This window comes from Mobula hypostoma, chromosome 27 (assembly GCF_963921235.1).
Source record: "Mobula hypostoma chromosome 27, sMobHyp1.1, whole genome shotgun sequence".
In the NCBI taxonomy this organism is placed as follows: domain Eukaryota; kingdom Metazoa; phylum Chordata; class Chondrichthyes; order Myliobatiformes; family Myliobatidae; genus Mobula; species Mobula hypostoma.
This window is the reverse complement of record NC_086123.1, coordinates 32,105,212-32,129,331: the sequence shown is the minus strand read 5'-3', so window position 1 is coordinate 32,129,331 and position 24,120 is coordinate 32,105,212. Positions and strand designations below refer to the sequence as shown.

The following is a 24,120-nucleotide window of genomic DNA, read 5'->3' as shown; positions in this document are numbered from 1 at the left end:
TGTCCATCAACACACAGGAAAAGCCACCACTTTGTGTACAGCTAGTCCCATCTCTCCTTTCCCATTCAAGCAGCGATCTATAGTTTGCGTTTTGAGCCATAACTGAAAGCACTGTTACCATCTTGTGAGGCCATGATGCTAACAGCCAATGCAAAAAAGATGTTTTTTTTTCAGGTCACCTTTGGTTTTTTGCTGCTCCTCCATTTTGTTATGTTTCCACTAATGGGGCCAGATTCTTTCCGTTTACGTATTTCTCCCTCACCTTTTCCCAATAATTCCATGCTTTCCCTATAACATTAGTCACTGCTCTGGAACTATTCCAGTAAATATTTTTCATGAAATATGCTGAGAATATGGTGGATATGCCCTCGTCTTATTGCTACCAAAATGGAGGAGGTGCAGGAGCCTGGAGACCCGCAATGAACAGCTTCCCTCCCCACCACTGTCAGATCTCTGAATGGTCCATGAACTGTTTTACTCCTTTTGGACTATTTGTGTTTTTAAATATATTTCTTATTATAACTTGCAGTAACTTTTATGTCTTGGAGTGTACTGCTGTGGCAAAACAAAATTCCTGACACACGTCAGTGATAACAAACCAGATTCGGATTCTGTGTACTAACATGGGCAAACTAGTATTTTGTGAAGGTTCATGACTTGCATTGTAGCCAGCCGCTGTTTATGAAAACTCGGATTCTTCATGAGGGGAAATTTCTTCACTCAGAGGGTTGAGAGTTTGGAACGAGCTGTCTGCACAAGTGGTGCAAGCTTAATTTCAATGTTTGAGATATTTGGATAGGTATATGGATGGTAGGGATACGGGGGGCTATGGTTCCAGTGCAGGTCAAGTGGGAGTAGGCAGTTTAAATGGTTCGGCACAGACTAGATGGCCAAAAGGGCCTGTTTTTTATGACTCTAATTCAGTGTCTTTCTCAAGCTGCCATTTATTTTCCAGGTTTGTGAATGTAAATATACTGGTCTCTCAGTTTGTGGAGCCCCTTTATGTAGTTTCCTCCACTAAAACTTGTACTTTTGCACTTTTGTTAAGTTTTACCTGTCAGTCCATTCCGCCAGTCCACCCTGTGAACTACTTATACTGGCTCTTCAGAAGAGAGAGTAGAAGCTTGTGAGGAGACAAGACACTCAGATGCTGCATTTGGAGCAGCAAGCAACTTGCTGGAGAAACTCAATGAGCTGAGCAGTGTCTTTTCCCCCAGTACAGATGCTACTGAAACCACCGAGTTCCTCCAGCAACACACATAAAAGTTGCTGGTGAACGCAGCAGGATGCTTTTGCTAAAAGGTTAAGGGTTGACAAAGTTGCAGTTTTTTTGTGGGATTCACTTTATTTTGTGGTTATGTGTTTTGGCTCGTCTTCAGCATTTGGTACTATGATTGTATTTTAAGGTTTTGAATTTAATATCTGCTCCAAAAACCATTCCCTCTTTAGAACAAAAAAAGACTACTAACATAATCTGTAATAGTTATACTGAGTGGCCTCAACAGGGGTAAATGGCTTTTGTATCACTGCAGAGTAGGCATACAAGCTCACTTCCAATGTGTGTGGCTGCATAGCTAAGAGCAATGCAGTTTAAGTTCTTAAATTCTTTTTATGAATTTCACAGAACTGTCCAGATTCATTTGGGTCCTAGTTTGTATCTAGCTTATATTAAAAGGAAACACGATGCCAAATATGCGGGCAGTTCTAAGATCCCTGTATGAAAGTTTTTAGGTGATAAAGTTTGTATTTTTGGAGCTTACACAATGTAGGAAAAGGACTAATCTGTCCAACTATTATTTCTAAGTGTGATTTGTTGATTCTTCTATTTATGTAGTTGTATGGGCCGATCCTTTGTTCTATTGAAAATAGAGCTGTCTGATTCTGGTATTGCTGAGTGTGCTCTACGTTCCAGAGCATTGTTGGTCAGTAGGATTAGAATTTGTGTGCTTGCTCTTTGTGCCTCTTTGTAAGCTTTTGTTTTTCTTTCAATAGGATGACAGAAGTATCCAGGTTTTCTACAAATGCAGTTCCTGCTGCCTCTAGGAGCAGAGTTTCAGGAATGAAGGTATGAAATATTTGTGAAGGGAATCATTTCTGAGGAAATTTGGATGAAAACTAGAGAATGAAAATGAAATTGTTCTGGAATCTTGTGTGTTTGGCAGTGTTTTCTTTTATTGGTACTTTCTCTTTCCTGCTGTGCAGATTTTCATCTTAATCTTATTCCATGTGGGAATGAGGCACCAACAAATCATAGGAAAACGTAATGGAGTAATCTTAAACACACAGCAGAAGCTGAAAGGGAGACTTTAATTGAAATATTTCAGGCTAGGTCAAGCTCATCATCTTCCCCTTCCATTTCTTAGGTGCCTTATTTCATTAATGTAGGTAAATGCGAGGTCATCAACTTTGGAAGGAAAAGAATAGGTCATATACTTTGTATTATTTAAATATAGGTCATATACTGTTGGCGCGTGGTCAAGTGGTTAAGGCGTTCGTCTAGCGATTTGAAGGTCGCTAGTTCGAGCCTTGGCTGAGGCAGCGTGTGTGTCCTTGAGCAAGGCACTTAACCACACAGTGGTCTGCGACGACACTGGTGCCAAGCTGTATGGGTCCTAATGTCCTTCCCTTGGACAACTTCAGTGGCGCGGAGAGGGGAGACTTGCGGCATGGGCTTCCATACAACCTTGCCCAGGCCTGCGCCCTGGAAACCTTCCAAGGTGCAAATCCATGGTCTCATGAGAATAACGGATGCCTCTTTTTAAATAGTGAAAGATTGCAGCAAGATATTGTGCACAGAGATTTGGGAGTAATTGTGCTTGAATCTCAAAATGTTGGTTTGCAGATACAACAGGATATCAAGAAAGTAAATGGAATGTTGGCTTTCATTGCAATAGGGATTGAAGTTAAGAGCATGGAGGTTATGCTACAACTGTACAGGTACTGGTGAGGCTGCCCTGGAGTACTGCGTGCAATTCTGGTCTCCTTGAGAAAAGACTTACTGGCATCTAGGTGATCCCAGAGATGAGACAGTCAGCCTTTGAGGAAAGGTGAAGTCACCTGGGTTTATACTCAGTGGAATTCAGAGAATGAGAGGAGATGCTATGGAAACATGAAGTTATGAAAGAGATAAATTAGAGGCAAGAATGTTGTTTCCATTGGTAGATGAGACAAGAACTAGAGGACATTGCTTCAAGATTTGGGAGAATTGGTTTAGGATGGAGATGAGAAAGCTGTAGAGGCTACCTGATTGAATATATTTAAGACACAGATAGATTTTCTCGTAGGGAAAAGTCAGGTAGGTAGAGCTGAGGCTTCAACAACAAGATCAGCCATGATATTGGATGATAGAACAGGTTCAATGTGTCAGATGTCCAAATCCAGTTTCTAATTCTTATGTTCTTATACATTTCCCTTCAACACCATATGCACTTTCTACTTTTTTTCTGTCCCTGTGAGTGACCAAAGCTAGTACAGGAAGTTTCATGTAATGCATATTTTCACATGGTAGCTAATGATGACTTCAGTTTTGTCAAAGTCAATAACGTGGGCCAGAACCTTTGGTTACTGAATTTTGATGTATTCATCTATTGCTCGGTAATTGATCAATTCCAAGTGATATGAAATAATTCTTTACATTATATCGTCTAAACACACGAGTTAAATTCTTTCACTGTCCATACTCATGATATTCTTCAACCAAATATTTAAAAAATAATGCCATTGTAGAGTTATGGGTCTATTTATTATATCCATCCCCTATCTCACAATCAACTCCTGCCCCAATTCCATAAGCTTTACATAATTCTTGAAAGCAGTTCGTAAGAAATATGAAGGACAAAAAACCTGCACTGATCTGAATGACGAGCTGTTACTCGGCAAACTGCTGTGACTTGGGTGTGAGAAATGCCCCAAGAACAATTGCCATGAAGTCTTGCAGGATTTTGTAGAATTGTAACCATGAATTTTGAAGATTGTTGGGAAAGTTTGGTATATTGTATACTTTAATATTTATAAATGTGTTTTTGTTATATACAATAGAAGATTGGGCTCAGTCAGCTTACTTAAGTAGAATATTTAAATGAAATAGTCTTACAGCATTGAAACTGGCTGTTTAAACCCAACTTACCCGTACCAATCAAGATGACCATCTAAGCTGGACTCCTTTGGCCCATGTCAAACCTTTAAATCTTGCCTATTAATGTACCTGTCCAAATGTATTTTAAATGTTTTTTTTTCTTGATACCTCTTGGCATTTATCCCATACACACACACACACTACCCTCTGAGAAGTTGGCCTTTGGATTCCTTTTAAATCATTTCCCTCGGTGTTACGATGTGCCCTCCTCTCACATTATTATGCTCCAAGAAACAGAAGTCCAAACATGCCCAACCTCTTCCTTCAATTGACTCAGAAATTTAGATCTCCTTGATTCTGATTTCTCCTTATGGTTCACTTAGAGTGGAATTGAGTCACACTGGGAGGTCAAATGTTGTGCCTGATTACTAATTTACTCTGGTCTTGGTGCCCTCACAGGGTTCCTAGCCAGTGATCTCTGGTGTGAAGTCTGTATGGGCACATCTGCTAATTTGCTTGCAAATGCACACTGGGCTTACAACTATTAGCTGCTTAAAGTTATCAGAGAACATTGCTGACCAATGGAATTGTGCTCCACCACACTGAAGAGAATGTGTTAATAATTGCCAAGGAACACTCTCCATCTGAGTACTACATTACAGTTCTGGTTCCACATCACAAGAAAGATGTGGCTTCAGAAGAAATTTAGGAAGATATTATCAGGATCTAAAAATTGGGCTGTTTTCCAAAGAAAATAGATGCTCAGGGAGATTTAAATGATATAAATGAGGGCTCAGATACAGTAAATAAAGTTCAAAGTAAATTTATTATCAAAGTACGTACATGTCACAATACAGTACCCTGAGATTCATTTCCTTGTAGGCATTGACAGTCAAACAAAGAAATACAACAGAATCAATGAAAAACTACACACAAAGACTGACAAACAATGTGCAAAAGATGATAAATTCTGCAAATGCAAAAATAAGCAAATAATAAATAAATAAATAAATAAATAAACAGTAAATAAGTAATACTGAAAACATGAGTTGTAGAGTGCTTGGAAGTGAGTCCATAGGTTGTGGACTCAGTTTAGTGAAGTTACCCACACTAGTTCAGGAGCTTCATGGTGAAGGGTACTAACTGTTCCTGAACCTGATGGTTTGGGACCTAAGGTTCCTGTACCTCCTTCCCAAAAACTCGATTCCCTTAGTAAGAACATCAAAAGCCAGGGAGTAGAGTACAGAAATAGGAAAACAGTTGTTCATGAAGTTGTAGGGATCTGGATCTCACTGCCTGAGGAGTTAGTGGAGGCAGAAATCTTCGTCACATTTAAACATTACATGGTTTAGCATGTATTTGGAGAGCTGTGATTGAAAGAGCTATAGCCCTAGTATTGGAAGGTGGGGTCAGGCTGGTAGTTCTTCCCACTGACAAACTGGGTCAGATGATTTTTTGTATGATAAATTTCTAATTGTAATCAATGTGATTGAAGCAAAACCCTTTGGGCAGTGGAAATCTGAAATTAAATAGCTGAAGATGCTGGAAATACTTAGCAACTCGGGCAGTTTGTGAAAAAAGTCAATTAAGTTCTCATCAAAACTCAACTTGTTTAAAAACATGTCTTTTTTTCTCTATTGCAGCAAAATTTGCCGAAAACTAGGCCAGAAAATGCTGGAAAGGAAGAGGAGTGACAAACTGGGACTGAATTATACATTTCAATGCTGTCAAACTAAATTATCATTAATCCTAAACTCAGGACTTCTCTTTTCTTCCTATGCAAAAAAAATATCTAATTGTTTTAAGTGCTATTGTTTTTATTTCCTTTTAACTTGGTTTTCATTAATTTTTTTTTACGCTATACATGGACTTGTATGTTGTCGGCTCACTATTGGGCCCTCTACCACATAACAACTATATAAGTGAACAGATATTTAACTTAAGGTTAAAATGGAAAATTCTGCAAAAATGTTGCACGATCTGCTGGACATCTGAGGAGAGAATGTTTTGTTAGAACTAGGCTGGTGAAAGAACAAGTTTATGTGACTGGAAGGGGGAGGATGGAATGGAAAATAGTGCATGGAGGAAAAAGGTAAATGGGACAATGTAACCAAGGCTGTATAGAGGCAAGAAACTAAAGATGGGTCTAAAGAAATGGGGAAATCAATTATCTGCAATTATTGAACTCTGGTCTGGAATGCTGTCAGTTGGCTGCTTGGATTTCCAATATTTTCCATGCACTGATGGTGGTTTGGGTATAATTTTGTGCAAATGAATGAGTGTCAGTTTGGGGAAGAAAATTCCTAAAGCTTATTTGACAGATCTTATTCCATTGCCACAGGGCCTGCTGTGGAAAGATTCCAAGGATAATCAGATGGTTAGAAAAGGGCTAGAAAGAGGCTCCCAACCTTTTTATGCCATGGACCAATACCATTAAGCAAGGGGTCTGTGAACCCCAGGTTGGGAAACCTTGGGCTAGTGAAAGGTTCAGCCCTCAGAAAAATCCCAAACATTTCGGAAGAGATCTAGCAATCTGCTTTTGGCTACATCTTGATACTGTTTTTGATTCATGATAATGTACAGTTTTCTTTTTATTTTGGGAGAAAACAGGAGTGTGCAAACCTTGTTGCATTATCATTTTGTTTTAGCTTATAGTTCCATGTGCTGCTCTTTCAAAATGCTTGCTCATTCTTCTATACGTATCATGCTCAATTTCTGCACTTTTCTTGCTTTGCAACCTGCTTACTACTAATTCTGCAATGCATCCCTTGTGCGTTCACTTTTTTTGTGTTTGACACTATGACCTTCCTCATACTATGCACTGATCACCATTTGTGGTCAGTGTGGATTTATTGACAAATGATCTTTGACATTATAATGTCATAAAAGCTTTAATATATTGTGTAATTTGAGACTGCATATCCAGCAGACCTGTAGGCTGTATGTTTTTAATGGACTGAAGCTTGCACAGATAGCATTTAAACAAAAATATGGGGGAAGTTTATTAGAACTGCATTTCTTTTCAAAATGGATTTAGGAAAGTATTGCCTGTTAGAATTTAGAATCTTCTACTTTGATTGATGGAAAAAATTAATGTATGTGGAAGTTTAATAGTAGCAGTTTAGAACTGGTTAAAAACCTGGATTGGTGAACTAGCCTGCCCGCCCCACCCCACCCCACATGTAGGGGTGGGGAGAAGAGAGGACATGTAGCTCAGCATTTTGCTTGAAGGCAAATATTAAAAATCTCCTTAAGTGGAAAAAAATGTAGGCTTAACTGTGGTGCTTAGCAGTGGGAAGAGGGAAGAATGTTAAACAAGTTCAACGTACAAAGTGCTGAAAGAACTCAGCAAGTCAGGCAGTACTCTGCACAATTCGGAAGATGCATTCAAGGCAGCATTTGAGGAAGGAGAAAACCTTGCCCATTTGCAAATAAGTGTGTTCCAATGGGTATAGCCATATTAATATCTAAAGTTTGTATCGGTCCATAAATAGAAATGAACTGTTTAGGTTATATTTGTGGTTGTACTGTAGCATTGCTATTTTGGGTATTGTGTAAGCATGTCTCTGTTGCAACCTGTTAAGTGTTGGAGGAAATAGTTAGTTAACCACCTTGCTTTTTTTCAAAATATAAAAAGAATACCTCTTGCCTCCCAGAGTAGTAATTCCCATTAAGATGATTGGTAACCATTCTTACTATGGTCAGGAAAAGGGAAATTTGTAAGCACTTTTTATATTGAATTAGGAGATAACTTTTAGATTTATAAAATTCTTTGAAAGGTGGAAGGTCTGCTTTAAGGAATGTGTAAAGGAATTAGAGGTTTGTTTGTCTTTGTGCTGATTCCACAACAAGAAAACTGAAGGACCTTTTAAAACTTTGTACATAATCTAATGGTTATAAGTTCATTCCTAACATGTTTTTCACATGCACTCTTTTCAAAATGCAAGGTATGTTCAGAAGTACTTGTGTTCCAACTGGCCGTTATGTGCTCCCAGTTTGACTGCCTCTTGCTGCTTGACCATGTATATTTTGGGAACCATTAAAGTTATTGCTTTTAATTAGACTACTTTTGTTAACAGATTAGTCAATTCACAATAAGGTTGGAAATTAATGACTGTCAGTTCATGGTCTCATAGTTGCTGGATGTATAAAGCAGCACTCCCTTTCTGAAAGGATGTATTTCACTATCATTTCCTCTGTGTCAGCCACTCATGAAACAACCACTGGTTTTACATCTATATTGTAATTATACATTATTAGTTTGCAATATGTGATACAAAAATGTTCTCCCCCCCCCCCCCTATTTCTTACCTATAGTTTTCATTCTTAAAGAGTGGAATAACTGATGGTGTTATGAGGAGGGGCTTACTAGCTTGGGGTACTACATACCCCAAACCGATCAATCAGAATTAATTCCATAAGACATAGGAACAGAATTAGGCCACTGGGCCCATCAAGTCCGCTCTGCCACTCAATCATGGTTGATCCTTTTTCTCCCCCCTCAGCCCCACTCACCGCCTTCTCCCCGTAATCTATCAAGCCCTGTCCAATCAAGAACATGTCAAGCTCTGCCTTAAATACATCCAATGACCTGGCCTCCACAAACTCACCACCCTCTGGCTAAAAAAATTTCTCTGCATCTGTTTTAAATGGACATCCATCTTTCCTGAAGCTGTGCCCTCTTGTCCTAGACTACCCCACCACGGGAAACTTCCTTTCCACATCTATTGTATAGGCCTTTTAACATCAGCAAGGTTTCCATGAAATCCCACTCCCTTATAAATTCCAGCGAGTACAGGCCCAAAGCCATGAATTGTTCCTTGTATGATAACTCTTTTCATTCCTGGAATCATCCTTCTGAAGCACCTCTGAACCCGCTCCTTCTCCAATGCCAGCACATCTTTATTTGGATAAGGAGCCCAAAACTATTCATGATACTCAAGGTGAGGCCTTATAAAGCCTCAGCATCACGTCCCTGCTCTTATATTCTAGACCTCTTGAAATGAATGCTAACATTGCATTTGCCTTCCTCACCACTGGCTCAGCCTGCAAGTTAACCTTTAGGGTGTTCTCCATAAGGATCCCAAGTCTCTTTTCATCTCAGAGTTTTGGATTTTCTTCCCATTTAGAAAATAGTTTGCACATTTATTGCTTATACCAAAGTGCATTAATTTCATTTGCCACTTTCTTGTCCGTTCTAATCGTCTAAGACCTTCTGCAGCGGCCTTGTTTCCACAACACTACCTGCTCCTCCACCAATCTTCGTATCACCTGCAAACTTGACAGCAAAAGCCATCTATTCCATCATGTAAATCATTGTTTAAATTTATACTAATTGAAGTGCAATTCTTTGATTTTAAGGTTTTTAAACTCTGAATATTGTTTGATGGTGGTGGTGGTGGTAATAAACAGTTATTATGTATACCTGTGATTCCCAAGTGGGGGGTGGAGAAATGATACGGTAATGATCCTGGTTGGTGAAATGCCTTGCAGTCATTTTATTTTGATGGCTGTCCTGAATTTACCTCATGGCATTTTTTGTCTAATTTATTGCACCAGCACTTTGATCTTTACCATTAACATTTACCTTCCTCTCTCCCCTCATGACCACCATTGTTGCTTTAAAATCTGAACCACATACCTTCATGTTCCCTGAATTAGCAAAACAGTACACAATTACACTGCACATTGTGTGGACTGAGCTAAATGACAAACAGTCCTTTTAAATAAAAAAAAATTGTCTCATTCCATTATATCAGCAGCACTTTTAACTGTGAAACCTTATGCTTTTTAAAATTAGACAACTAACACAATGTTGGAGGAACTCAGCGTGTCAGACAGCATTTTTGGAAATGAAGAAATAGTCAACATTTCAGGGTGAAACTCCTCTTCAGGACTGGGAAGGGGGAAGATGCCAGAATAAAAAGGTGGGGGAGGGGAAGGAGGCTAGGTAGTGATATGTGAAGCCAGGGGGGTAGGGACTAGAGAGGAAGGAATCTAATGGGAGAGGGGGGTGGACTGGGGGGAAAGAGATAGATTGATGAGAAGTGGGAGGAAGCCAGAATGGGGAATAGAAGAAGAGGGAAAGGGGAGGGATTTTTTAACCAGAAGGCTGGAGCCTATCCAGTCAGAATACAAGTTGGCCCTCCTCCTGAGAGTGGCCTCATTGTGGCACAAGATGAGGCCATGTCTGAACAGGAACAGGGATTCAAATACTTGGCCACAGAGAAATTCCATTTTTGGTGGATGGGGCAGAGGTGCTCGATGAAGTGGTCCCCCAATTTACGATGAATCTCATCAATGTAGAGGAGGCTGTGTTGGGAGCACTGGATACAATAGATGATCCCAACAGACTTACAGGTGACACGTTGCCTCAGCTGGAAGTTATGTTTGGGGCCCTGAATGGAGGTGAGGGAGGTGGTGAATGGGCAGGTGTCATACTTTGGCCACTTGCAGGATGCAGTCACATCTTCCCAGCACCTTACCAGGGATAGATTTCATCCTGTCTTCGCCTACCATCCCATGAGCCTCTGCATTCGACACAATCCTCCGCAACTTCCACCATCTCCAGTGGGCCCCTACCACTAAATACATCTTTACCTGCTCTCTCCTCCCCCCACCCCACACACAGAGGAATTGCTCATTTTCCCCCTTCCAGCACTTACCCCTGCAAGTGACCAAAGTGCTACACTTGCCCATTCAGGACCCCAACGAGTCCTTCTGGGTGAGGCAACAGTTCACTTACGAATCTGTTGGGGTCACCTCCTTCACATTGGTGAGCCCCATTGTAAACTAGGGGACTGCTTTGTCAAGCACGCACTTCTGTTCCATCTGCCAGAAGTGGAATTTCCCAGTGGCCAACCATTTTATTTTCTATTCCCATGCCGACGTGCCAGTCCATGGCTTCCTGTTGTGCTGTGATGAAACCACTCTCAGGGTGAAGCAGCACCACCCTGTATTCAGTCTGATGGCTTGAACATTAACTTCTCCTGATATTTTTTTTCCTCCTCCTCTTCACAACTCTGGTCTCTTGCCCTTCTCACCTGCCTATCACCTCCCACTGATGACCCTCCTCCTTCCCCCTTCTTTTCCAGTCCTGAAGGTGTGTCTTGGCCCGAAACATCAACTGTTTACTTTGTTGTTCTCCCTGCATTTTGTGTGTGTGTTCTGGATTTCCAGCATCTACAGAATCTGTTTAGATAACTAACTGTACTGATTTACAGTATAATAAATGAGGGTTGCTTTCATGAAATTGTGATTAGCTTACTTTAAAATATGCAAGACCAAATTTTCACTAATTATAAATACCAAGATGGACCATGCATAAGTGCCATCCCAGTGCTGCCGTGAGCATGAAAACTCCTTTTATCATTCAATCTCACTTTTCAAGAAATCATCAAATACATTCCAAACTTTGAAGTCTTGAGTCCTGTTGTCTTTCTGACCTGTTATGACTTCCTTTTGGCCTGATTCTCCAACTACCTGTACACAGCCCCATGTCTCATTTCAGATATTTACACCAATCCCTTAAGCGCACTGATGCATTACTTAATGCTTCCTCTATTACTATATAAAGGTAGTTGTTCCTCGCAATGACAACTACAGAACAAAATATGTTTCAGATTTTTAATATGAATGTAATTCCCATTCATACATCACTGCTTTAAGTACCACTGCAGACAAGATCAACATTACAGATGATTTTAAGATGCATTCATAAATAATTGCAATAAATATACATCAATGACTGTACAGAGCACATTAACACCTGTATGTTGATATGTCTTTAAAAATTAAACTTCTGGATGCTCTCAGTAAAATGGAGCAGTTGTAGCAGCAGATTAACATCACCACAACCAGCACATCACTCTAACAGGGTAGGAACAAAGAGCCAGATCCACACAGGTATCAGTGTAAACTAAGGACGAGGGTAAGTGATTGTTCAAGCAACAATATAATGCACACCTGTCTAAAGAAACAGCTGGCCATGTTGTTGTTTGAACTTCATGAAACTACAGAAAACAATTTCTAATTTAAGAACTGGATTAAGACTAACCTATCAAATGCATTCATGTCATTGTATTTTTTTTATTTTAAAAGTGAAGGGTTAATTACAGGGGTGCAACTCGTACAATAAAAGGTATCGGTAAACAAAAGTTTGTTCCTGTCCATTCTATTTATCCCAATCAGTTGAATCTTGTTTCATAGGTGATATTCACCAACCAGTCCAGTAGACACACTCAACATTTCACAGTACAGGAATCTTATTCCAGAACTTGCATGCGTACTATGTGTATAATTTGTGAAAACTGAAAAATAAACTGAGCACCAACACTTGCAGTGGATCTCTGCGCTCTGTCTGCCAAACAACTATAATTACACAAAACCTTCATTCACTCACTCAGTTATTAAACAGAGCCTTCACTCATATACTTACAGGCCATCTGACCATTGCACAGCAAATGATGATGTACTCTACACCCTATAATAGATTACATTACACTATACTGTACTGTGTATCCAGCTGTGTGTGTATTCCTCAAGCCTCCTACCATGAGCTTTCAAACAAACATCCTGGACAACAAAGAGCTGGATTAAATCCAGCAACATTTACACATTCATGGCCCTTGAGACTATTCCTTCTCTCTTGCCATGTCCTTGATAGCCAGTAACAAACGGCTTTCCACAAACTGCCCAAGCTTTTGTGACTTCAGCTCTAATTCCATAAAAGTGCTCCCAATTAAACCCAGAATAACTTTAAAGGTAGTTTTAGTTCAAGTTTTATAAGCAATCTTGATAAATATAACATGTTGATGAGTATTACATCAGAACAAAACCTTTTACTTTGTCAACCCCATTTTCACAGCTCAATTTTTTAATATAGAATGAGTGACCATTACAAGGAATAGTGGGATTATTAGCCAGGGTAGATCTTGATTTGAGGTTCCACACATTCTACATGACACATGGCTCCCACCCCCTTTCATAAACATACTAGGAACCCACAAGGACAAAAAGCTGCAAGAGGTTAATGTTCTACCTTCTAACCCTCATTTAACTATTCATCCCAAGGGCTTCTTGGCTACTGGATCAATTCACAAGTTTACCCAGCAATAATCTATGAACTATATGACCGCAGAATTAAAACACCGTTTCAAGCATCTGAGAATTTAAACCCATAAAATTTGGGGCAGAAAGAACTTAAATATTTTTAATATATACAATTGAAGTGTAATTACAAAACATCACACATGCACTGCTGCACATACAATACACTGCCAAATTGAATGATAACACCTTTCCTCTTTACAGGTCATCATTTCAAATATCAAAAAACATTCAGAAATTCAAAGAATTCTAATCCAGAACTAAATTTATGACTTTTATGAGATTCTCCATGGAAATGTATTAATGCTGTTCACTCTACGTCAGATAGCAGTAAATTCACCCAACCAGATTACGAAATGCAATGCTGGTTTCTTTCAATTTTAATATCTCAAAAAAGGTAATCTGCACAGAGACTGCTAGCTATTTTCACTCCAGACGATGTGCTTTCCACTTCTACTTAACTCCCCTCTTCCAAATCCTAAACACAATTAAATTGACTGGCTAGGACAAAAGCACTGGGAATGATGAGCAATAATATCAAATCCATGACACCAGTTCAACATCTCCTCAAGCAGCACAGTTGTCAATGTGCCCTAAAACAGATGGCACTAAGGATACAGTTAACCAAGCTACTGTTCAATGAGTCCTGAAACTTCCATGCATAATTATTAAACAGTACAAAATATTATTTCAAAATGGCCACCAAGTTAGACTTGAGAAGCTTACCACGTCATATGGAATTAGGACAAAAATTCCAGTGTACGCGGCTGTGTGGTGAAGTGCATGTAACTCAGGCTATTTTCAAAGCAAATTTCAAATCAAAGCCACAGCAGGATTATTTCATTTTTCATTAATTGGAGTTCATGTTGTTGCTTTGGAGTGTGTATTTAATAAAAATTCAAACAAGGCAATTGGACTTGATTTAGGGCTTACAATCCATTCTTCAATCTGCTGTGACAGAAGCCAGCTTTAACTGTGCTGAAGGCAGACAATGGGGGGAAAAAAAAGCAAGTAATTCTAGACCACACTCACGCATATCTTAGTCATTTGTTAATGCAACAGTGTCCCAGAGAGTAGCTATTTAGCCAGCAGGGGATGTAATTTGAAAGTCTAACACAGGTTTAAACAAAAATGGTGAGTTAAAACCACCAACTGTTTCAGCAACTAATCCCTTGATACAAAATAAAATTTCTGGTCAACTGCCACAATACTACGCACTTCAAATCTCATCACCAGGTTCCACTGAATTGATCCATTCCAGGTTGTTCATAAGTAGAAAATAAATAACTAATAAATTCCCCTGTCCAGCTCTAATCCAAGGCTCTTCCTCTTATTTCAAAACACCTTAAAACCACTGAAAACAGGGAACAGAGCATGAAAGTATTTGTAGCCAAGGGTGCAGTCAGTGTGACAGAATCCATCAAAATGAGGCAAGGACAGTTGAGAGACTCGATGAAGAAGTCTGGCATGTGCTGATCCAATATACCAAAAGTACACACACTTTTGTTTTGGATGGTGGGGAGGGGAAAGGAGAAAAGGGGAGGCAGCCAAGGTCACATGATTCATACATATCCACCTACAACTAAAAGTTTCTTAGCGGGTAGGTAGAGGTAAGCTTTCCTGTACACCAATCACAACATATTAACTTTGGAGCATTTCAGTTCTGTTGCATGTGATACATTTGACATTTTAGAAGCCAAACTTGATCCTGAATGTTGGCGTCCTCTGTGTAATTTTCACAAGCAAAAGCGGTAACTTTTCCCTCAGTTGTGACAGCAGGTAAAATTCTGCTCCAAAGTTAAGATTACAAATATAAAACAGTAATTCTACAATCAACTAATATTCTGTTTGAACACAAGTGTTTGTGTTTTAAAGTTACAGTAACATACTCTGCTGTTGTGGTGAAAGCACCATACACTCTTGGAATAGCTGCTTAACAAGACAGCAACACACCATTTTTAGTCCATCAATAGAAATGGAAATTTACAAAAAGAAAGTTTGCACCAGAGTGGAAGCATTTTGCTCGAGGCATGTTCAGGATGAACTGCTCCGGACTATGGCTCAGACTCCATCTGTACTTCCACCCCAATTCCTTTATTTCTTTCTTAAAAGCAGGGTTAAGGAGGTTCTCGGGCATCACCATGTGTTGTGAAAGGATGTGGAAACTCTGGGTGCAACCTGCTCAGCCGCTGAGAGGGTCTTCACGGTAGTGGATGGCATAACGGAGTTTTTCCAGCATTATATCGAGCGAGGAATACTGAGGAAGTTTGATCATGAACATACAAGTTTCCACCCTGATGTGTCGGGAATCTGGTGAACCTGTGCGTCAATGCGAAAAGAAGGAATAAAACAGTCAAGTTAAAAAATGTGTGTAACTGCAAACCAAACTTTCTGATCACATGGTATTTTACTCCTGCACAATATATTCAAAGGATTCAAAGTACATTTATTAATAAAGTATGTATGCAGTGTACAACCCTGAGATTTGCCTTCCCCACAGCCATGAAACAAAGGAAAACCATGGAACCCATTCAATGAAAAAACATCAACCTGTCCCTCCCTCACGCACAAAAATATTGATCAAACGGCAACAAAATTGAGCAAAAACACAGAATATAAAACACAAAATCAAAAGGCATGTTTGAGTTCTGCTGTGTTCATTATCTGCAGGCCACCCCTATTCAAAAATGGCCTAATATAACCAACAGGAGCAACCAGATAACAGAACACATGATAATGTGAATTAGAGTCCAATCTACAAACCGTGTTGAATAAACCTCTCTCCCACACCATCCTCCAATAGGGGAGGGGGTGGAAGAAGGCGGAGGCGTAAGTGTGGGGAGAAAGGAGGCGGGGACAGGGAGATCACTCGAACACAAGTACTTTCCCTTGCTGGTTTTATCATTCATCAGAATGTATGCACCACTTTTATCGTCTGAACTTAACGTCAGTCCTTAATTTCCTTAGTACAAGAGACTTGGCAATGTGTGCATGGTTGTTCGTAAAATTCATTGTCAGAGGACTGTGGAGGCCAAGTCATTGGGTATATTTAAAGCACAAATTGATAGGTTCTTGGTTGGTAAGGGGTTTAAAGATTATAAGAAAAGGTGGGAGAATGGGGCTGAATGGAAAAAAAACAGCCATGATTGAATGATAGAACAGACTCAGTAGGCTGAATGGCCTCATTCTGCCCCAAAAATCTTACGATTTTATTCCAGGACATCCTCTCTCTACAATACTGGAATATTCTCCTTTAATCACTGCTCCCATGCCTCCTCAATCTTTTTCTTCCCTATTTTCTTCCCAAACACCAGCAAGTACGAATATTTAGAATTCATTCTTGCTCATTTTTAGTTCTACCTCTGTCATTCCCATGGCATTGTAACCCTATTAGGTTATTGCACTTGTAGAACACAAGTCCTGTTTAATACTTAATTAACCCTGTTTCAATTTGTCTTACATCTTATACTCTGTCTGTCCATCCCTGTCTAAAAACTGAAGGGTTACAATTTATGACTACAGTGCAAAATTAATGAAGTTTCCATCAGAATGACATATCAAAACCTTCAGGTTACCTGCAGCTCCATCAGGAGGGGCAATCTTCATAGGATATGGTGGAACATGGGCAGTATCTGGACCTCCATCTTTGCATGGACAAGTGAAAGGTATTCGTTCTTGATTACAAGCGAACTTGATGAACTTGCAGAGTTCCTCTTGTGTGAACATTTCCAGTGCTGTCCAGAAGAACTCAATATGCTGGTCAGTCTCCATCAGACCCACTTGGTACATGGTGTGAGCCTGACAAGTGGGAGAGGATGCATTCATTATCAACAAAGAAAAATCATCACCCAGTCTCTTAAACAGGACAAGTAATTTGTGGTGACTCTAAAAACTGGATCCATGGAGAAAGTAGATTCATCATCAATAACGATGAGACTGCCTAAGCCTGGTGCCAGGCAAATAACCTCCTCCTCAATGTCACCAAGTCAAAGGAGACGGTTTTCGACTTCAGGAGAACTCGCACACTCCCACTCCTCTTTACAATGGCAACACAGCACTATAAGCCACCAGTTTCAAAGTCCTGGGAGTGCACATCTCTCACACAATCAGGAACACTCACTAACACCTCTACTTTCTGAGGAGTCTGCAGAGAGCTGGATCTATACGTATATCATTCTACAGATGTACGGTTGAAAGCATCCTGACATGCTATTTCACTGCATGGTATGGAAACAGTTCTGCAACAGAGAGGAAGGCTCCACAGTAAGTAGTCAAAACTATTAAATGCATCATTCCACCCACCCTGCTCATGGACTGTTTGTCCCACTTCCATCAGGGTGGCAGGCCACCAGACTGAAAACCAGTTACTTTCCCCAAGTAGTAAGCTTGCATCCCTTCACACTCCCAACCACCACTACTTCATCATTTCCTGTCAGTCACCTTATGTACAGATACCGCCTACCTAACACCACTTTAAGGACATACAATGTATATAAGCTATCTTACGTATTTATATTCATTGCATTTTTTATATTGTTATTGTGTTCTTATCTTGTTTTATATTTTTTGTGCTGTATCAGAGCTGGAGTAACAATTATTTTGTTCTTTGCACCTCTGTACTGGAAATGACATTAAACAATGCTGAATATTAACATCTGCGAGACACTTTCTCCCCCATGTACAATGTGTTTTAAATTCTAAACATTTCATTTTATTTGACTATCTAACAATGGCAGCGTGGTAGCGAGCAATTAACAATGGTATGACAGTGCCAGCAATCGAGGTTCAATTCCCACCGCCACCTGTAGATAGTTTGTTTGTTCTGTGACCATGAGGGTTTCCTCCAGGTGCTCTGGTTTCTTCCCACATATTAGTAAGTTATGGACATGCTATGTTGGTACTGCAGCCTGGGGTCACAGGCTGCCTCCAGCACACATTTGGACTGTGTTGATTTTTGACACAAATGACACATTTTACTGTATATTCCAATATATCGATGTATATATGACAAATGAAGCTAATCTTTAATGAATGTAAAGATATTTTCAATTTTTCTTAATATCAGCAATAGCTTGGCACTTAACCAACTTAGAATTAAACCCCAAAAGGAAATATCAGAGCTCAGATTCAAGCATCTGTTAACTGAGATCGGTTGATTAGTGCAGCGACTGATTTTGAAAAAGGTATCAGGTTTTGCTATCAACATTAAGTTCCAATTTTAAAAAGTAGTTAGGAGCAGAGATAAATACATGTAAAGCTTCAGAAAACAGTGGTCTTCAAGCTAGCAAGTGACAGGCTTCACTCAAAACATTCATCAATTAGGAGTCTAGAAGTCAGTAACTGGCATGTTCTCCAATTTGATTAATAGGCTGAGAAAGTAAAATTAGTGCCAATGAATAGCACTGCTCATCTCTGCACAAAGCAGGGCACTGAATGGTGAACATCACAATTTGTTTTGTAAACGTGAGACTTAGCTTTGCAGGGCTTGGTTAGAATTTGGAATGCACAGGTATCTGCAATCACGGCATAGAAAAGGTAACCGTTTTAAAGACTTGGAAGGGGCCAGATGGATTTTTAAAAGTTATTTTTTGGGATTGAGACACTGTTGTACACATTGCTAATTGATCCTGTGACTCACCCGTCTGAAGAGTTACTGCTCAACAGCACGGTGGGGCACAAACTCAGAAGGCAGCCCTCCTTCCATGATTCTGTGAACTTATTCCACTTATAGCTCAATCAGAGGTGCTTTTCCTCTCAACTCCCTATATCGTGCATTATCAGGACTGACGGGATCAAAATGTGACCATCGGCTAAAGCTAATGGCTAATGAAGACTGTGCAGTGCCAGAAGAGTAAACTAGAGGAAATGTGCGCTTAAATACTGATTTATCAGTCACCTGGTAACTGAAACTCAATATTAACAGCAAAATTAGAGTCAAGTGAGATAACAATATGATTTAAAAAGCTATAAATGGATAGAACTTTTCAAGGTTATTGCTGAGGAAAGCTCCCTGCCCACCAGTACACTCAGGGTTGACAATTTCTCAAGTTGCATCCCTCACAGGCAGACTGGAGTTATATTCAAAAGATTCGAAACAATGTAACACTGCACGACTCCAAATTCCAAGTACAAATGTTATGGAAACTGAGATGCCCAAACTTTGCTGTGTGTTGAGGAGAGATTGCTTTCCTGACCTGAGAACTAACTGACAAATGTTTACACGGTGAGTACCTTCAGAAACTCCAGGTTGATGTAGGGCAGACCACATGTCCTCAGCTCCATCTCTAGGGGTGTTGGCAATGTCAGCAGCTGTAAGGGAATGATGGAGCCCAGCCCAGCCCGCACTGCAGTCATGCAGTGAGTGTTTTCAATTTCCTGCATTCTCAGATTTCGAATCGCAGCAGCATAGGCATCTTTATTTTCCCAGCTGTTCAAATTAAATAAAAATTGGTGAGGAACAGATGATATGCCAATGGATCAACACTCAGCATTTAATAGAAAGAACAATAGTATGAGTTAAGAGAAATGCTGATCAGAAAGAATTTGTAGTATCCAAGATAAAAACAAAGAACATAAGAAATAATTCTGCAGGTCAGGCAGCATTGTTGACCCAAAAAATTACACCCATGTCTCTTCTCACAGACACAGCTTAATCTGCTGAATATTTCCACCACTGTTTTTATTTCAGGTTTTCAGTACTTTTTGTTTCCTTTCTGATTGTACCAGTTCTCCACCATCCTTAAACCAAATCTTTTCCTCCTCTGCTTATCGTCTCCTCATGCTCTTTTTTTTAAAAATTTCACCTCAGTTTAATAACCCAATAAAGTACAAAGAAAACAAAAAGTGCAAAAAGCATCATGTAGGATAAAACTTTTGTTTGGCTCCCACGAGACAGATGCTTGAGTCTACCCATCATTGCGCCCAACAGTCCACCTGTAGATTCAAATCCTGCACCCATATCATCCAGCAACAGCAATATTGTGGTATTTCACTTCAGTTCCAGTATCAATGGAAAGTGATTTTAAAGCAGACACTTTTTCTCATAGGCCCTCAGTTAATTTATCATTTTCTTCTTCATGAACACTGTAACCACCTCCAGTGTATCCTTTCCCCAAACCTGCATGTCTCATTTTTTTCCACTCTCTGATTTGAGTTTTGCCCTCCTCTGATGATGATACTAGGTAGAGGATGGTTCAGAGAACCTTTGCTATGTTTTGAACTCTGTCCCTGACTTCCTGACAGCCTCCTCATGCTCTTAAAGAAGACACTTGATCAGGTTCATATCTAACTGAATTACAAACATTACTGGGCATTTAACTCCATCATCAATTTAGTCCTAACAAAAAATTAAATTGTGGATTTACAGTATCTGCAGGTTTAAAAAAAATATTTTCCAAAAGCATTTTAAGAAGTTGATTCAATACAATAGTGGTCTTCAGGCAAGGATGAACAAAGAGGAGGTTCCAGTTGTGCCTTCCACAACCTCCCACAAAATGTAACACAACAATGTGGCAATGACTACATATTATTTTCAGGATCTGGAGTGAAGAATACTAAAGCAACAGCAAAACGTGTGTGCCTTTCTGCAACGCCATTTCAAGCAGTTTTCTATAAGAAGCCAAATGGTAAATGCTGAATGACTCAGTTGGAAGCGACTGCCAAGCTGAATTTCTGAAAGGGGACCTGAAATCTCAAAAGTTCTCAACGAGACTGCCACCAACTCTGCAAGCTGATATAGGTTCCCTAAAATGTTTCACTATATGGAATATGATGTAAACGTTACTGCTACTACTAGAAATAAAGTTATTTGACAACATCCAAAATGAACTTCTAAGCGAAAGAGGGTGATGGTAGGAACCATTTCCACTCTTCCAAAATTGTTTTCAGCGAATGTGAAACATTTGCTTCTTATGACACTAAATTCAGCCATGATGGATTATATTGTGTGCTTAGTTAATTCTTACTATGCCTTATAAATTTCTCTTATGTTCACCTAGACAATAACAAGGTGGCAAACTATCAAGATACAAACTGCTTGAAGATTCCTGATAAATGATTAATCTACTGTGAGAAAAATATTGCAATTTGTGTCCAGCGAAAAGACAGAATTCAAAACACCAGGATTAGGAGTTTAAATTAGGCTTTTAATTAGATCTTAACATTTACTCACACAACGGTGATATCACTGCCTCCAGGACACAGTTCCACTTCCTCGCCTGTCATGGTAATGTAGCTGAACTTACAGCTTGGCTTGTTGGGAGAGTCGGGACTCTCTGTAGTCAAGTGGTGTGATGTTACTTCAGCACACAATGCCTCAAGTTCTGTCTCATCATTAACCTGGAATTATAAGAAACATGCAAATAGCATGTCATTATCACACCACTAAAGGAATTATCCCACATCTCCTGCAAACATGCATCAATCTTACACCACATGATCCATACAGGTAAGGAAAGTAGGGAAGATAACCTGAACTCTAAAAACCTGATCTTTGAATACACAAGAGGTATGTATTTAAATATTTCAGTAATATTTGAGTAATAAGTATATTGTTTGATTAAGCATTTTTGTTGTTTACATAATTCATTAGATTAAACTTTGTCATTGTGCCGAGTACTGATACAAAGCCAATGAAATGAAGTTAGTATCTGACCAGAAATGCAAAGAATAGTGTTATTTACAAAATAACTGCGAATAAAAAGTAAGTGCTACAGCACACAAATATAAAAGTACTGAGACAGTACAATATGGGTGCAATACTGCTTAGCGCTGTGATGTGAGGTTCAGCAGGGTCACAGCCTCAGGGAAGAAGCTCTTCCTGTGCCTGCTGGTGTGGGAGCAGAAGCTCCTGTAGCGCCTACCGGATGGGAGGAGAGTAAAAAGTCCATGGTTAGGGTGAGATGCATCCTTGATAATGCTTTTCGCCCTGCCCAGGCAGCATTTATGGCAGATGTTTTCAATGGTGGGCAATTGGGTGCTGATAATCCGCTGGACAGTTTTCACCACACACTGGAGTGCTTTGCAGTCCGATACGGGACAATTGCCATACCACACTGAGATGCAGTTGGTGAGTATGCTCTCAATGGTACAGCAGTAAATCCCATGAGTATCCTGGGACAGAGGTGAGTTTTCTTGATGCTCCGCAGGAAATAAAGGCGCTGTTGCGCCTTTTTGATCAGGATGGAAGAGTTCAGGGATCAGGTGAGATCCTCGGAAATGTGGACACCAGGGAATTTGAAGCTTATTCATGCTCCACTACAGCTCCGTTGATGTAGATGGGGATGTGAGTGTGGCCCTAGCATGCCTGTAGTCTAAAATGATCTCCTTGGTCTTCTGGGTGTTAAGGGCCAAGTTGCTGTCAGCACACCACGCGGCCAGGTGCTGGTCCTCATCCCTGTATGCCGTCTCGTCATCCCCTCTGATCAGGCCAACCACTGTGGTGTTGTCTGCGAACTTGATTATGGAGTTAGAACCATGTACAGGAACGCAGTCATAGGTGAAAAGGGGGTACAGAAGAGGGCTCAGCACACAGCCTTGAGGCACACCAGTGTTTTATAAAAAAGATGCGAATGACATTCGTTATCATGCCACCACGTCATAAATGTGTGCTTCACTAAAGTAAAAATGAAGTAGACATGTTTACCCATGGGGTCCCTTGTTTTTCTTTCAATTAGTTTTATGTTTTGGAGTTACAAAACATAACAGTGGTGATGAGTAAGTTGTAAAATAAACCCAAGATGACTACTTATCTGCTGTAGTGCAGCATGTTTATTTTCTTTGCAAGGCAAGAGACATATTGAAGTAAAAACAAAGTGAAGCAATTTTATTTTCTTTGCAAGGTGAGAAAAATGTTTGAGTTAAAAGTAAGGTAGAAAGCAAATGAAATTCACAATGAAATAAACAGTGAGTACTGGGTGATAATAATAAACTTAAGAAAGCAGAAATGGCTAGCTGCATCGGAAAGATATATGTGCTCAATGGCACGACAGATAACTGGATCATCTACCCTGAATGAATTGAGCAGTATTTTGAAGCAAATGAAATAGCCAATGAAAAGCCAGTCAACACACACAAAATGCTGGAGGAACTCAGCAAGCCAGGCAGCAATTATGGAAAAAAGTACAGTCCACGTTTTGGTCTGAGACCCTTCGGCAGGTTTGGACAGAAAAATTTGAGTAGACTTAAAAGGTGGTGAGGGGAGAGAGAAACACAAGGTGATAGGTGAAACCTGGAGGGGGAGGGATGAAGTTAAGAGCTGGGAATTTGATTGGTGAAAGAGATACAGGGCTGGAGAAGGGGGAGTCTGATAGGAGAGGACAGAAGGCCATGGAAGAAAGAAAATGGCGGAGGAGCACCAGAGGGAGGCGAAGGGCAGGCAAGGAGATAAGGTGAGAGAGGGAAAAGGATGTGACGCCCTGGTCAAGACTTTTACTGCTATGCTGTAGGTATTTCATTTTAACAGTTCTGTACGAGCAGCCTGTTCTGCTTTCAACTTGTTTTGAGTTTCAGCCAAGATAACAGGTTTGTTATTAAACTTAGGAATGTGCTGTCAGCCAGTCAGGATAGTGGAACTGGGAGAAGGTTCTAGAGAATGTTGGGTTGAAGTTCTTTGTTGGCGGGAGCTAGAAGAAGACGGGGGAAAATGGCTGCGGATGCCGCCCCTGTTGTACAATGTGCTTTGTGCAGATGAGCAGCTTCAACAAGGAAGATGCAATACTCCTGTGGGAGACCCGTTTGTTCGAGATGGATTTGGAGCAACATTCGGAAGGTGGTGTGTGCTCTCACTCAGACCGAGGGTCCAGCATGCAATTGACAGACAAATTCAATATGAGCTCCAACTTAACTGCGCATTTGACTGTTTAAAAGTGATGGGCCTTTTTGTTTTTTCTTTCATTTATTCTTAAATGTACTTATTTTTAATTGTATGCAGTGTATGA

At 40.0% G+C, this 24,120-nt stretch overlaps 2 protein-coding genes across 7 annotated transcripts in view; one reads left to right on the top strand and one right to left on the bottom strand.

Moving 5' to 3' along the window:
• LOC134338345 (TRAF-type zinc finger domain-containing protein 1-like) overlaps window positions 1-8,138 on the top strand; it is a 64,275-nt gene extending 56,137 nt beyond the window's left edge. For both annotated transcript variants that reach the window (XM_063034117.1, XM_063034116.1), the window contains 2 exons: window positions 1,993-2,065; window positions 5,719-8,138. In XM_063034117.1, the coding sequence (XP_062890187.1) occupies window positions 1,993-2,065; window positions 5,719-5,769 (124 nt within the window). In that variant the 3' untranslated portion in view covers window positions 5,770-8,138. The remainder of the gene's footprint in view (window positions 1-1,992; window positions 2,066-5,718) is intronic.
• Window positions 8,139-8,291: 153 nt separating this feature from the next.
• The window catches only part of LOC134338343 (probable E3 ubiquitin-protein ligase HECTD4), a 291,135-nt gene continuing 275,306 nt past the window's right edge, over window positions 8,292-24,120 (bottom strand). For all 5 annotated transcript variants that reach the window (XM_063034109.1, XM_063034111.1, XM_063034113.1 and 2 more), the window contains exons 73-76: window positions 21,354-21,520; window positions 19,415-19,610; window positions 16,759-16,981; window positions 8,292-15,502 (exon numbers count right to left, since the gene is read on the bottom strand). In XM_063034109.1, coding sequence (XP_062890179.1) covers window positions 15,366-15,502; window positions 16,759-16,981; window positions 19,415-19,610; window positions 21,354-21,520 — 723 coding nt within the window. In that variant the 3' untranslated portion in view covers window positions 8,292-15,365. The remainder of the gene's footprint in view (window positions 15,503-16,758; window positions 16,982-19,414; window positions 19,611-21,353; window positions 21,521-24,120) is intronic.